Source organism: Piliocolobus tephrosceles, chromosome 8 (genome assembly GCF_002776525.5).
Source record: "Piliocolobus tephrosceles isolate RC106 chromosome 8, ASM277652v3, whole genome shotgun sequence".
Lineage (NCBI taxonomy): Eukaryota > Metazoa > Chordata > Mammalia > Primates > Cercopithecidae > Piliocolobus > Piliocolobus tephrosceles.
Genome location: NC_045441.1, coordinates 57,442,702 through 57,458,365, shown reverse-complemented (window position 1 = coordinate 57,458,365; position 15,664 = coordinate 57,442,702). Strand labels below are relative to the sequence as shown.

The 15,664-nt window shown below is 42.1% G+C and overlaps 1 protein-coding gene across 6 annotated transcripts in view; it reads right to left on the bottom strand.

Moving 5' to 3' along the window:
* Positions 1-222: 222 nt before the first annotated feature.
* TRA2A (transformer 2 alpha homolog) overlaps positions 223-15,664 on the bottom strand; it is a 29,377-nt gene continuing 13,935 nt past the window's right edge. For all 6 annotated transcript variants that reach the window (XM_023215989.2, XM_023215984.2, XM_023215988.3 and 3 more), the window contains 6 exons: positions 13,003-13,168; positions 9,856-10,044; positions 4,153-4,268; positions 1,570-1,698; positions 1,191-1,258; positions 223-1,024 (listed from right to left, as the gene is read on the bottom strand). In XM_023215989.2, the coding sequence (XP_023071757.1) occupies positions 1,014-1,024; positions 1,191-1,258; positions 1,570-1,698; positions 4,153-4,268; positions 9,856-10,044; positions 13,003-13,035 (546 nt within the window). In that variant the 5' untranslated portion in view covers positions 13,036-13,168 and the 3' untranslated portion in view covers positions 223-1,013. The remainder of the gene's footprint in view (positions 1,025-1,190; positions 1,259-1,569; positions 1,699-4,152; positions 4,269-9,855; positions 10,045-13,002; positions 13,169-15,664) is intronic.

Below are 15,664 nucleotides of genomic sequence, written 5' to 3'. Positions count from 1 at the left end.
CTCCGAAAGAGAAGAAAAACAAGGATTTTAAAAGAACCAAAGACAAGACAAGAAATAACATTCTGGTGTAAGAAAAAATATTTTTAAAAATGAGAAACAGTGGGAAATTAAAACTCAGGATGGGTAAACTTTCATATAAATATGCACTGGGGGAATGTGAGGGAAAAGGACCAGTTCCTCAATCATATTTCTCCATTGTACCACAATAAAGAGACAATCCCATTTTCAAAGAAATTAGCTTTTATTTGAGACTACTTTTCCCCACATGTATCTTTCAAGAATTCTATGCTATATGATAACCTGCTTATCCACTGTTCCAATACCAGAATTTCTAACAGCAAATTATATAACTGCTGTAGGTAATAAATAAGGGTTGTTCTTCACTGATTAAGGGAATAAACTTCAATAAATTTAACAACAACAAAAAAACACACTTTAGTTTTTAAGTTTTAACAGATGTATTTCAAATACAGCATGTTTTACAGGAGTCCACAAACTTTCCATCTCTAAAAAAAAAACTTTCAACTACCTGACTGTTCCATTCCACCCCAGACAATCCTGACATGACTGAACTACTTCATGTGTTACTTTCCTGAAAATAAAGTTAAAAAAAGGAGTTCATGATAAATGCAGATCTCTAATACAGTATCTAACACAAAATAAGCTTTAAAAAGACAGTTTCTTTCCTTATTTGATTAGTTAGAAGTTTAGGTAAAAGCAAAAAAAAAAAAAAAGAAAAAAATTTACAAAGCGTAACATTGGGGTTCTTTTTATACTCAAGATGTTTAACTGCTCAAAATGACAACAATTACATCTTTAAGAGTATAATTAAAAGGGGTGGAAAACAGCAACACAATTGACAAAAGTGTAGATGTTAAATAAACCAAAGATTTTTTTCTTAAGGAGTAGGAAGAATCCAAAGCTTGGGGAAGTCTCAGGAAAAAAAAAAAAAAAAAAAAAAAAAAAAGAAAACAAAGAGGAAAAAAATGTCCTTAATTGCAACCATTCCGGTATCAATAGCGTCCTAAAAGAGAAAAAGCAAAAAAAAAAAAAGTTAACAATTATAGTTTAATTTGCCTAATATTTTTCCAACTATTAACTGCCACCTTCCGCCTTATACTCTAATATTCTAAAGTAAGCCATTAATTAGAAATGAGGTTTTTAATGCTACAAAAGCAAAGTTCACATACTTGGGCTGTAGGAACGAGATCTTGATCGTGATCTGTATCGACTATAGTAAGGAGAAGGTGATCGTCTTCTGTAAGAAATGAAAGATTACTTAGCATACTATATAATCACTCCACTGAGGCAGATGAAAATAAAAATTCCTCATCATTCAAAATAATAAGGTGATAACTACTTAATATTAAGTTCTCTTTGTGCCAATGAGACCAAAAAAGTATACAGCAAAACAAAACACTGGCATATACAGATTGCTAACCTCTGTTCCCAAAGCGTCTTATATGATCTATTTTAAAAATCAAGTTTTTATTCATATGTATCAAACATAAAAGTGCCAAACACTACTATCATCTAACTTAGAACAGAAAGCTCAAGTTAAAACATTACCTGTACCGGTAATCATAGTCTTCATATCTGTCATACCCACGATCATATCCTCTATCATAGTAAGAATCTCGACGTCTGCCACCACCTCCACCTCCACCACCGCCTCCTCCTCCACCACCACCACCACTACTGCAGAAAAATGTAAAAATTCTGCATTAGTGTGAATGACTATTTTCCAGGACACTTTAATAGAAATTGAATGCCTTAAAAAAGAGAAAAGTGAGAAAGAACATCCCTTTCATCAGAAATTGCCTCCGTATCTCATTTTACTGACTCCCATGGTATTCAGCTTTGCCTTATTCACTGCACACATAACCAAGAAGGACTTCACAAAACTCTCAAAACTATTAACTGCTCTTCTATTAATGCACTGCCCAAATCATCAAAACCTTTTCAACAAATTGAAACGATGAAACACTGTGTTGAGCAGCAGTATAAAAATGCTAAGATGCATCCCTACTGCTAAATGAGACTGGTAAAATAAATTGAATAAAAGGTGTATCCCTGACTAAAAGGCAATAAACACCAAGAATTTTAAAGTAACTAACTCTGGACACCAAAGAGAATACCAAGGAATGACTATATTCCTTCTTTTATTCCCAAGAAATACCTCTGTGAATATTGCCTTTGGTTGTATATTTTATTTTTACTTTTTGAGACAGAGTCTTCCTCTGTCACTTAGGCTGGAGTGTATTGGTGCGATTGCAGCTCACTGCAAGCCCTGCCTCCCGGGTTCACACCATTCTCCTGCCTCAGCCTCCCAAGTAGCTGGGACTACAGGCACCCGCCACCACGCCCGGCTAATTTTTGTATTTTTAGTAGAGACGGGGTTCCACCGTGGTCCCAACCTCCTGACCTCATGATCCACCCACCTCGGCCTCCCAAAGTGTTGGGATTACAGGTGTGAGCCACTGCGCCTGGCCAATGAACATTGCAAGCCAGCCAGGAGGGTTGTATATTTAAAAACATCAAAACCCCTACTTATGTTGTTTTTGATTGTAGAAAGAGTCTCACTCTGTCGCCCAGGCTCACTGCAACCTCCGCCTCCCAGGTTCAAGTGATTCTTGTGCCTCAGCTCCCAAGTTGCTGGGATTACAGGTGTGTGCCACCATACCCGGCTAATTTTTCTATTTTTCTTTTAGTAGAAGCAGAGTTTTGCCATGTTGCCCAAGATGGATTTGAACTCCCGGCCTCAAGTGATCTGCCTGCCTTGGCCTCCCAAAGTGCTGGGATTACAGGTGTGAGCCACTACACATCAGGATGGGGTACAGTGGCTCATGCTTATAATCTCAGCACTCTGGGAAGTCAAGGTGGGTGAATCCCTTGAGCCCAGGTGTTCAAGACCCACCCAGGCAATGTAATGAGACCTCTCGCTCTAAGAGAGTCCTTCTCTCTTTAAAACAAAAAAATTAGCATGGTGGTATGCACATGTAGTCCCAGCTACTTCAGAGGCTGTGGGAGGATTGCTCTGGCCCAGGAAGAAGTTGCAGTGAGCCAAGGTTGCTCACAAGGTGCTACAGGTTCTTTTTATAACCTACCTCCAATTTTATTCTTTAGCTTATGAGGCGCAACCTCAGCTCACTGCAAACTCTGCTTCCCAGGTTGAAGCAATCCTCCTACCTCAGCCTCCTGAGTAGCTAGGACTACAGGTGCATGCCATGATGCCCAGCTAATTTTTGTATGTTTTAAGAAGAGATGGGATTTCACCATGTTGTACAGGCTGGTCATAAACTCCTGGGCTCAAGTCATCTGCCCACCTTGGCCTCCCAGGGCTGGGATTATAGGTGTTGAGCCACTGTGCCTGGCCTACTCTGGCATCTTTTAATATTTTTAACAAATGCTAAAATCAGTAAAATCTGTCTTATACACAGAGACTTCTCCAAATCACATAAGAACAAAAAGAGAATCAATATTTAAACAGCCTATGATATTTTTCTAGTATTCAGTAATTTTTCTGCTTGTACAGTATAAAGAGCTGAGCCAGGCTGGGGGGAAAAAAAGCCCAGATGCACTTTTGATAGTTTTAATTTATCCTGTTGCTCAAACATATGTATGTAAAAATAAAAAGACTGGCTGAGGCAGGTGGATTGCTTGAGCCCAGGAGTTCAAGACCAGCCTGTACAACATAGTGAAATCTTACCTCTGAAACACACAAAAAACAATGTATTTAACTTTCAACTCTATCCTGGCATGGTGGCTCATACCTGCAATCCTACACTTTGGGAGGCCAAGGCGGGCAGATCACTTCAGCCCAGGATTTCAAGACCAGCCTGGGCAACAAGGCAAAACCCCATCTCTACAAAAAATACAAAAATTAGCTGGGCGTGGTGGCACGTGCCTGTAGTCCCAGCTACTTGGGAGGCTGAGGTGGGAGGACTGCTTGACCCAGGAAGCAGAGGTTGCAGTGAGCTGAGATGGCGCCACAGCAGCCCAGCCTGGGTCACAGAGTGAGACCATGTCTCAAACCCACACCCTTGCCAAAATCAATTCTAATTATAGGAAAAAAGTTTTTTTGAGTAATCAAAATTTTGCACATATTTCTGGTGGATTTCATAGTTTAGCTTAGGAAACGTGAACTCTTACTGAGTTGGTCTGCCCATGTAGATGCCTGGTGTTGGTGTGTGTGCTCTCTTGGTGATAGAATAATCCACCCGAATTCTTCTACCATCCAGCTCCATTCCATTTGCCCTTTCCATAGCCTAGAAAGAACAGGCACAGAAAGTCACGTATCATTCACCAGTCTTGAAGTAATCATTACTTAAAATTAAGCACAAAGTATTTGTAATCCAAATAAACTCCTGATTTTGAAAATGACAGCAATGTAGCTTGTACAGGGCACTGTATAGACAATTCTAGACCTCAACAATGTCCAGAACACATTTTAATTTACTCAGCAGAAAGAGTAGTTAATAAACTTTCCCAAATAATTTTCCAGTTCCGGTTCAATTCCCATTCCCCACTCCATGAGATCAACAGGGGAGCGGAGACTGAAATCTTTTCAAGCTAATTTTGTAGGTTGCCCAGGTAGACTGCCATTTCATACTTTCTAGTCTCCAGCGATTTCACTTACAAAGACTGACTTCAGAACATTTAAAAAGGGTTTGCTAAGCTTTATACAGGTTCTTTTTATAACCTGCCCCCAATCTTATTCTTTAGTTTGCAGTCTAGTATACTGACAAGACTCAGTGAGCAGTCAAGAAATGATGATATAAATAGACAAGAACAAATTTATGGTAATGCCTTTCAGCCTTTTACTGAGACTGAACTAATAAAAGTATAATAAACTAATAAAAGCTACACAATTTTTATGTATCCACAAATATTTCTCTGTAAGAGTGCCCTATAAACTAAAGGTCATTAAAAAACAAAACAAAACAAAAGACAAGGTCTCACTCCGTTGCCCAGGCAGGCAGTGACAAGATCATAGTTCACTGTGGCCTCAAACTTCTTGGCTTATGCAATCCTCCAGCCTTAGTCTCCTAAGTAGCTAGAACCACAAGGTTTGTGCCACCATGCTTGGCTAATTAAAACAAAAATTTTTGATAGAGAAGGGGTCTAAACAGTATTCCATTCAATGGACTGCATTTTATTATTTATTTATGAGAACAAGTTTCGCTCTTGTTGCACAGGCTGGAGTGCAATGGCGTGACCTCGGCTCACTGCAGCCTCTGTCTCCTGGGTTGAAGCAATTCTCCTGCCTCAGCCTCCCAAGTAGCTGGGATTACAGGCATGCGCCACCATGCCCAGCTAATTTTTTGTATTTTTAGTAGAGACGGGGTTTCACCATGTTGGCCAGGATGGTCTTGATCTCTTGACCTTGTGATCTGCCCGCCTCAGCCTTCCACAGTGCTGGGATTACAGGCATAAGCCACCACACCCGGCCTGCAAGCATTTATTTTTATAGAGACAAGATCTGGATATGTTGTCCAGGCTGGTCTCTTAACTCATGGCCTCAAGTGGCCTTCCCACCTCAGCCTCCCAAATTGCATGAGCCACCTTGCACAGCCTAATTCTTGAAGATCAAGAGATGTCTCTTTGAAAAGAACTCTTCAGAGTATTATTTGTTTCTGGGACAATTTTTTTCCTATTCTCTCACACATACATATATATTTGTAGAGACCAAGTCTCCCTATGTTTCCCCAGGCTGGTCTCAAACTCCCGGGCTCAAGTAATCCTCCTGCCAAAGTGCTGGGATTAGAAGCATGAGCCACCACACCCGGTTCAATTTTTAAAAAGAACCTTACATCACATAAATGTCTGCAAAAGCAAAGCTACAAAAATTTAACACATTTTCCATTTGAAGTTCCAAAATCAAAGTTGATCTGCCCCCATCCCATCCTAAGCACCGCCTCCAAAAACACACACAAAATCTCTAAGTACTTCTTACTAAAACAGGGTGAGGAACTTATATTATTATCTTCACCACATGCACTCTAACAACTTTGACACTTCAGTGAAATTTTCAGAATCAGGGAGAAGTTAGTCAATAAGGGATACAAATTTTAAAAAGATTTAAAAATCACTTTAGGCTGGGCACAACAGCTCACACCTGTAATCCCAACACTTTGGGAGGCCAAGATAGACGGATCATGAGGTGTCAGGATCGGGACCATCCTGGCCAACATGGTGAAACCCCATCTCTACTAAAAGTACAAAAATTAGCTGGGTGTGGTGGCGTGCGCCTGTAGTCCCAGCTACTCAGGAGGCTGAGGCAGGAGAATTGCTTGAACCCGGGAGGCGGAGGTTGCAGTGAGCCTAGACTATGCCATTCCCCTCCAGCCTGGCAACACAGCAAGAGATTGTCTCAAAAAAAAAATAAAAATAAAAATAAAAAATCACTTTAGCCAAGTGAAGTGGCTCATGCCCGTAATCCTGGCACTTTTGGGAGGTCAAGGAGGGCAGATCACTTGAGGTCCAGAGTTTGAGGCTAGCCTGGGCAATGGGGCAAAACCCTGTCTCTACCAAAAAATACAAAAATTAGCCAGGCATGGTGGTATGCACCGGGGTTGTCCCAGCTACTCTGGAGGCTGAGGTGGGAGGATCACTTGAGCCTGGGAGGTGAAAGTTGCAGTGAGCTGAGATCGTGCTATCACACTCCAGCCTAGGCGACAGGGCAAAGAGCAAGACCTCATCTCCAAAAAAAAAAAACCAGAAACAAGAAAAAAAAAATCAAATAAATCACTTCAGATTGCCTGTCCCTAAAGACTGGAGGCAGTCTCAGCCATAGAGAAGAAACCATACAACATGCCTGTGTTAGCTGAGGATTCAGCCTAGGCAACTGAAAAGAGAAACTGCGATTTAGCTGACAAGCCTAGTCAACCCAATCCTTAAGTAACACATTGTCACCTAATAAACTAAAAGGAACTTCTAAACCTGCCACTAAGTAACTGCTCCTGTCTTTAAAGTTGCCATGTAAGCTTTTTTTTTTTTTTCCTTTTTGAGATGGAGTGGAGTCTTGCTCTGTTGCCCAGGCTGGAGTGAAGTGGCATGAATTTGTCTCACTGCAACCTCTGCCTCCCAGGTTCAAGCAATTCTCCTGCCTCAGCCTCCCGAGTAGCTGGGATTATAGGCACATGCCACCATGCCCAGCTAATTTTTGTACTTTAGTAGAGATGGGGTTTCACCGTGTTGGCCAGGCTGGTCTTGAACTCCTGACCTCAGGTGATCCACCCGCCTCGGCCTCCCCAAATGCTGGGATTACAAGGTGCGAGCCACTACGCCCCAATAGCTTTATCCAGAAGTGGAAGGGGGAGAGGTGGAATCAAGAGATAAACATGTTTCATATTAAAAAATAGTAAGAAGAAAAAATTAAACTGTGTTCTGGCTTGCACTTTGCAACTTTTACTTCAGCTCAGATATCCTAGTACTTCTAAATTGATACCTTTATCTCTTGAGAAAAGGAATATATAAATCACAAATATGTAACAGTAAAAAAAAAAAAAAGTCATCGTAATACTGACAAATTAAGGCATTAAACTGCCTGTGACATAAATGACTAAAACCTGAAGTACTAGCCGAGATTGTGCCACTGCACTCCAGCCTGGGCGACAGAGCGAGACTCTGTCTCGAAAAAAAAAAAAAAAAAAAAAAAAGCCTGATTATTAATAGAACTTCTAGATATATACAAATATATGTATTTTTTAATTTAGAATACAGAAAGTCTAATAAAACTAAAAGTATTAAGCTTCAAATTCCTTAAAATGCAATTTTATAAATCAATTACTATCAACTTTTAGTAAAGAGTAAGCGAGCCTAGGCCAGGTATAGCAGCTCCCATCAGTAATACTAGCACCTTGGGAGGCCAAGGCAGGAGGAACAGTTGAGGCCAGGAGGAGTTCCAAGAGCAGCCTAAGTGACACAGCAAGACTCCCTGCAAAAGCTTAAAGCAAGCCTAACACTTCCTTTGTAATACTTAATATGTTAGAATAGCACTATTTCAAATCATTGACATTGATTAGTTCATTGTGTTAGACAAGAATAGCATTAAAAAATTATCAATTCTTTCCATGTAGTATTTTTCAATTATTGAACAGACTGATACATGAACATTTAGAGAACAGAAAAACAAAGTTCCTTCCTCATTAGACACAAAATTAAACATATCAAACCTAAACATCACAGAATTATTTTTAAAGTTAACATAATCACCTATTTGGAGCATCATTATGGCTTATTCAAAAGAGAACACTTACACATATATACTTTTTCCATTAACTTTTAACTTTTTCCATTAATTTTACACAGCCAGATTTCAACTAGGATATGCCTATACCAGAGAGCATAACTGAAAAAAGTGAAACTGTGGTCACTCCAATTGTTAACACTGAGAGGCAGAGTTTGAATCAGGTCAAAATTAGAAAGGACACAACAGGCCACATATGATGGCTCATACCTGTAAAACCAGCATTTTGGGAGGATCACTTGAGGCCAGGAGTACGAGATCAGCCTGGGCAACATAGTGAGACCTCATCTCTACAACAAGAAATTATCTGGGCATGGTGGCCCACGCTTGTAGTCCCTGCTACTCAGGAGGCTGAGGTGGGAGGACTGCTTGAGCTCAGGAGGTCAAGGCTGCACTCCAGCCTGGGCAACAAAGCAAAATCAGCAAGATCCTATCTTTTATTTTTTTGAGACGGAGTCTCGCTCTGTCGCTAATCAATGTCAATGATTTGAAATAGTGCTATTCTAACATATTAGGTGTTATAAAGAAAGTGGTAGGCTTGCTTTAAGTTTTCGCAGGTGCTTTAAGTTTTCGCTGGGAGTCTTGCTGTATTGCTCAGGCTGGTCTCGGAACTCCTTCTGGCCTCAACTGTTCCTGCTGCCGTGGCCTCCCAAGGTGCTAGGATTACTGATGTGAGCTGCCATACCTGGCCTAGGCTCATTTACTCTTTTTTTTTTTTTTTTTTTTTGAGACGGAGTCTCGCTTAGTTGCCCAGGCTGGAGTGCAGTGGCGTTATCTCGGCTCACTGCAAGCTCCGCCTTCTGGGTTCACGCCATTCTCCTGCCTCAGCCTCCCAAGTAGCTGGGACTACAGGCGCCCACCGCCACGCCCGGCTAATTTGCATTTTTAGTAGAGACGGGGTTTCACCGTGTTAGCCAGGATGGTCTCGATCTCCTGACCTTGTGATCCGCCCACCTCGGCCTCCCAAAGTGCTGGGATTACAGGCGTGAGCCACCGCGCCCGGCCTCATTTACTCTTTACTAAAAGTTGATAGTAATTGATTTATAAAATTGCATTTTAAGGAATTTGAAGCTTAATACTTTTAGTTTTATTAGACCTTCTGTCTTCTAAATTAAATAAAATATGTATTTGTATATATCTAGAAGTTCTATTAATAATTAGGCTCTCTTTCTCTCTCTTTTTTTTTTCTGAGAGAGTCTCACTCTGTCGTCCAGGCTGGAGTGCAGTGGCGCGATCTTGGCTCACTGCAAGCTCTGCCTCCTGGGTTCACGCCATTCTCCTGCCTCAGCCTCCTGAGTAGCTGGGACTACAGGCGCCCGCCACCACGCCCGGCTAATTTTTTGTATTTTTAGGAGAGTCAGGTTTCACCATGTTGGCCAGGATGGTCTCGATCTCCTGACCTCGTGATCCGCCCGCCTCGGCCTCCCCAAAATGGTGGGATTACAGGCCTGAGTCACCGCACCCAGCCGCAAGATCCTATCTTAAAAAATAAATAAATAAGAAAGAAAGAAAAAAAGATGCAATGTTTACAGAAATAAAAGTCTGTTAATCAACTTTTCACACTAATTCAGTACTATAATCGGGCATATAAAAGACAAATTTACCTCCTTTGAGTCATCTATTCTCTCAAAATACACAAATGCAAATCCTCGAGATCGTCCAGTTCGCTGATCATAAACCACATTGACACCACTCAATGGTCCATATCGAGAAAATACTTCACGAAGATCTCTCTCTGTTGTGTACAAACTGAGGCCAAACACTCCAAGGCAAGTGTTGGGATCTGGATTTGCCTATTGAATAAAAATATTATGTAAAACTCCAAATTAAAATCAAAATTAAAGAAACAGAAATACTTTATTTAGAACACTTCATCTAATACACAAAAAATATATTGTTTCTAGTAATTTGGAGGTAAGATTTTAAGAGAACTAGAGCAGATGAGCCATATTTTACAATTCACAGTACACCCAAGGCCTTCTTTGGGATATGCTTTCTATTGCCTGAATTAAAATGTTCTTACTCTCCAGCCCAGCAACGTTCATAATGTATCCTAAAAATCTTGTAATCCCAGCACTTTGGGAGGCTGAGGTGGGTGGATCACCTGAGGTAAGGAGTTTGACACCAGCCTGGCCAACATGGTGAAACCCCATCTCTACTAAAAATACAAAAATTAGCCGGGCATGTTGGCGGTGCCTGTGATCCCAGCTACTCCAGAGGCTGAGGCAGGAGAATTGCTTGAATCCTGGAGGTGGAGGTTGCAGTGAGGCAAGATCACGCCATTGCACTCCAGCCTAGGCGACAAGAGTGTTAGAAATGTTTGTTTCTCGGTGTCGTAAAGAAGTAGCACTTGAACATACGTTTTTTTAGTAAGGCCATTTTTATTTTCTGGAGAAAGGGTACACTTGTCAGCAGTTTTGTCACAAGAGTACACTGAACAAAGGAAACAGGGTCATTTATAATCTGATGTGTCTACCTTACTGTTGTGTCTGTTTTTTATTGGTTGGAACGGGACTTCACATTCCGTATTTGTGTTGATTGGCTAGTAACTTAGAACTTTTTAAAAGAGGCAAAGGCAGGAGAACAAAGGAAGGAGGAAGTAACTTGTGGAATGTTGAGAAAGGTAAAAACACCTTTAAATAAAGAGGAGGAACAGGCTATGACCTAATGCTTATTTGGACCTGTACAAGCATGTGAGGGCAAATATTTAGGCTAAATTGTGAGAGCTAAGAACATAAAGTACATTGATTTTTTTTTATTACGGCTAGTACTTTTTTTTTTTGAGACGGAGTTTCACTCTTGTTGCCCAGGCTGGAGTGTAATGGTGCGATCTCGACTCACCGCAACCTCCACCTCAGTCTCCCAAGCAGCTACACCTGTTCACAGTATACACTACCCATTACAGGCACGCACTACCACCCCCAGCTAATTTTGTATTTTTTAGTAGAGATGGGGTTTCTCCATGCTGTTTAGCCTGGTCTCGAACTCCCAACCTCAGGTGGATCCACCCAACTTGACCTCCCAAAGTGCTGGGATTATGGGCATGAGTCACCGCACCCGGCCTAGCAGATATTTAAGAATGTTAGCACAGGTCTTTGAACAAATTTTGCTTCTAAGAGAAGTTATTATTTATTTCTAATTAGATGGGGAGGAAAATCTCTTTGAAGAGGAATCTTTACTTTCTACAAGAGCGAAACTCCATCTCAAAAAAAAAGTTTAATACCATCTTGTTTATTCAAATGCTTTACATCCCTTACAGATTTGTACTTAATCTGACTTCATCTGTAATTGTTGATTTAGACTCCCTCTCCTCCATTTTCTTTTTTTTTTTTTTCCCCGAGACAGGGTCTCACTCTGTTGCCTAGGCTGGAGTTTAGTGGCCCGATTATGGCTCACTGCAGCCTTGGCCTCCTTGGGCTCAGGGAATCCTCCCATCTCAGCCTCCCAAGTAGTTGGGATTACAGGCATAAGCCAGTATGCCTGGCCCATTTTCATTCTTTAGCAAGGATATTCTTTCAGTGTTCCCACAATCCAGATTTTAGAAATAAATTTACAGATTTCAAAACATTAAATAATGGCATGCTCCACCACAATTTAAGTTAGTATTCTGTGGGAGAAGCATAGCACAGCATGCAAACATGCTCTAAAAACTTCAGAGTTCGGCTGCCTGGTTGAAATCTAGACTGCCAGTTAGCAAAAACTAAACCAAAACCAAAAGTCCTTCAATGTCATACATCCAAGACTCAATAACTTGCCTCACAGAAATATTAAGAGCCTGAAGTGTACTGAATAAAAGTGTTAGCTATGATTACTAAAAAGTTTTTAGTATTTCTTTGACCCCCTTACCCCATCATAAAACTCTGAACATATCCCAGTATTCCCAACTCAGTTTATGCTTTTCACTTGAATTCTTGGAACACATTTCTTCCCAAGTATCATCTCCTTTATTTTTTGAGACAGAGTCTCACTCTGTTGCCTAGGCCAGTCTAGAATGCAGTGGCACAATCTTGGCTTGCTGCAACCTCCACTTCCCCGGTTCAAGGGATTCTCCAGCCTCAGCCTCTCAAGTAGTTGGGATTACAGGCATAAGCTACCACGCCTGGCTAAATTTTGTATTTTTAGCAGAGATGGTTTCACCATGTTGGCCAGGCTGGTCTCGAACTCCTGACCTCAGGAGTGAGGTCACCCGCTTCGGCCTCCCAACAGGAATTACAGGTGTGAGCCGTCGCACCCAGCCTTCATCTCCTTTTTACTCAAAAGTCATGAAAAGAAAAATATACTCCCAGCCAGGCACGGTAGCTCACGCCTGCAACCCCAGCACTTTTGGAGGCCAAGGCAGGTGGATCACCTGAAGTCAGGAGTTCGAGACCCAGACTGGCCAACATGGTGAAACCTCATCTCTAAAAATACAAAAATTAGCTGGGTGTGGTGGCGCACACCTGCAATCCCAGCTATTCGGGAGGCTAAGGCTGCAGTGAGTCAAAACTGCCCCCCGGCACTCCAGCCTGGGAGACATAGTAAGACTCTGTCTCAAAAAAAGAAAATATACTCTCTTTGCATTCTTTGTCATAAAACATGTAAGCTTATGAAAGATGGTGGTATTTCCTTTATTTTGAAAGCTAAAGCAGCTTATTAAGGATGTTTCCAGAGTATCACTTCTAAACAATGGCCAAGCTCTCCTAAAAGCAAGACATGCCATGACTAAACACAGGAGAGAGAAAATAAGTCATTAACTTTTATAAACCACATACCCTGCTGCCAGTATGTCTTCTCCGGTTAGACATTGGAGAATGGCTTCGGCTCCTTCGCCGCCGGTATTCTGGTGTGTATGATCTACTTCGAGATCGTCTCCTATGAGAGTGAGAGTGGGATCTGGATCGAGTGTAACGTCTATGAGAATGCCTCCTTGACCTCGACCTTTGAGAGAAATACATTTAGGTAAAAATATTGAAAGAAAATGGCTAACATCCTTCCCTCTTCCAAGGAAGTATACATGTATCCCTAACTATTGAGGTCCTTCCTCCTTGTTTCTGAGGAAAGGGTATTCTTCCTCCCGTTCACCTAAGTCACTACATCTTCCACTCTGTTCTCAGTCAAGCCCCTCTACATTCACCCTTTCCACCTAACCTTACAAAAATGTTAAGGCCCTATCTTCTTTAAAAAAAAAAAACAAAAAAAAAACAACAAAAACAAAACAAAACAAAACAAAAGGGGCCGAGCGCGGTGGCTCAAGCCTGTAATCCCAGCACTTTGGGAGGCCGAGATGGGCGGATCACGAGGTCAGGAGATCAAGACCATCCTGGCTAACACGGTGAAACCCCGTTTCTACTAAAAAATACAAAAAAACTAGCTGGGTGAGGTGGTGGGCGCCTGTAGTCCCAGCTACTCGGGAGGCTGAGACAGGAGAATGGCATAAACCTGGGAGGTGGAGCTTGCAGTGAGCTGAGATACGGCCACTGCACTCCAGCCCGGGCAACAGAGTGAGACTCCGTCTCAAAAAAAACAAAAAACAAAAAACAAAAAAACAAAAACAAAAACCCAACTATCGCTGTAAAATAAAATCCTGGCCGGGTGCAGTGGCTCATGCCTGTAATCCGAGCACTCTGGGAGGCCGAGGCGGGTAGATCACGAGGTCAAGAGATCAAGACCATCCTGGCCAACATGTTGAAACCTCGTCTCTACTAAAAATACAAAAATTAGCCAGGCATGGTGGTGGGCACCTGTAATTCCAGCTACTTGGGAGGCTGAGGCAGAAGAATCGCTTGAACCCAGGAGGCAGAGGTTGGAGTGAGCCAAGATCATGCCACTGCACTCCAGCATGGTGATAGAGCGAGACTCCGTCTCAAAATAAATAAATAAATAAAATCATTCGATTCTTAGTTAAGTGTAGTGGCATATGCTTATCTTCCCAGCTACATGAAAGATGAAGCAAGAAAAATCACTTGGGCCCAGGAGGACAAGTCTAGCCCAGGCAACACATCAAGACTCCACACCTCTATTTAAAAACAATAAACAAACAAAAAAACAGGCTGGGCACAGACGCTCACGCCTGTAATCCCAGCACTTTGGGAGGCCGAGGAAGGCAGATCAATAAGTCAAGAGATCGAGACCATCCTGGCCAACATGGTGAAACCCCGTATCTACTAAAAACACAAAAATTAGCTGGGCGTAGTGGCCCGCACCTGTCATCCCAGCTACTCAGGAGGCTGAGGCTGGAGAATCGCTTGAACCCGGGAGGTGGAGGCTGCAGTGAGCTGAGATCGTGCTACTGCACTCCAGCCTGGGCAACAAGAGCGAAACTCCATCTCAAAAAACAAACAAACAAACAAACAAAATCCTTTTTGATTTTCTGCTACTTTCTCCATATAGTTCTTTGTCGCCCAGGCTGGAGTGTAGTGGTGTGATCTCAGCTCACTGCAGCCTCTCTTTCCTGGGCTCAAGAAATTCTCCCACCTCAGCTTCCCGAAGAGCTGCACCACCATGCCTGGCTAATTTTTATATTTTTCCAGGTTTTGCCACGTTGCCCAGGCTGGTCTTGAAGTCTTGGGTTCAAGCAATTTGCCCACTTCGGCCTCCCCAGTTAAGCCAGTGTACCTGGCCCATAAAGTTCTACATTCCCCTCACTGCTAAGTATCATTTCCATTTCCGATCCTTCTTTAGCCTGCTGCAATCTAGCATCTGCTAACTAATTCAACAACCACCTAAATGCCCATCAAAACTGTAACTTTTCTTTTTTTTTTTTTTTGAGACAGTCTTACTTCTTCACCCAGGCTGGATTGCAATGGCACGTCTCGGCTCACTGCAACCTCCACCCCACGGGTTCAAGTGATTCTCCTGCCTCAGCCTCTTGAGTAGCTGGATTACAGGCACTTGCCAGCGTGCCCGGCTAATTTTTGTATTTTTAGTAGAGATGGGGTTTCACCATGTTGGCCAGGTTGGTCTCGAACTCCTGACCTTGTGATCCACCCACCTCAGCCTCCCAAAGTGCTGGGACTACAGGTGTGAGCCACCGTGTCTGGCCCAAAACTGGCAACATTTCTGAGTCTTCATGCTTTTTTTTTTTTTTTTTTCCTTGAGAGAGAATCTCGTTCTGTCAGTGGTTCTTCTGCCTCAGCCTCCTCAGGAACTACAGGCCTGTGCCACCACACCTGGCAAGTATTTTGTATTTTTAGTAGAGACAGAGTCTCAACATGTTGGCCAGCCTGCTCTCCAACTCCTGACCTCAAGTGATCCACCCCTCCTTGTGCTCCCAAAGTACTGGGGTTATAGGAATAAGCCACCACACTCAGCCTAAGCCTTTACTTATTGATACTTTCTATAACATCTCACTTGTCTACTGCTGCTTTTCTAGTTCATCTCCTCTAATTCCCAGTTGCTTGCAGTCCTTTCTTTTTTTTTTTTTTTTTTTTTTTT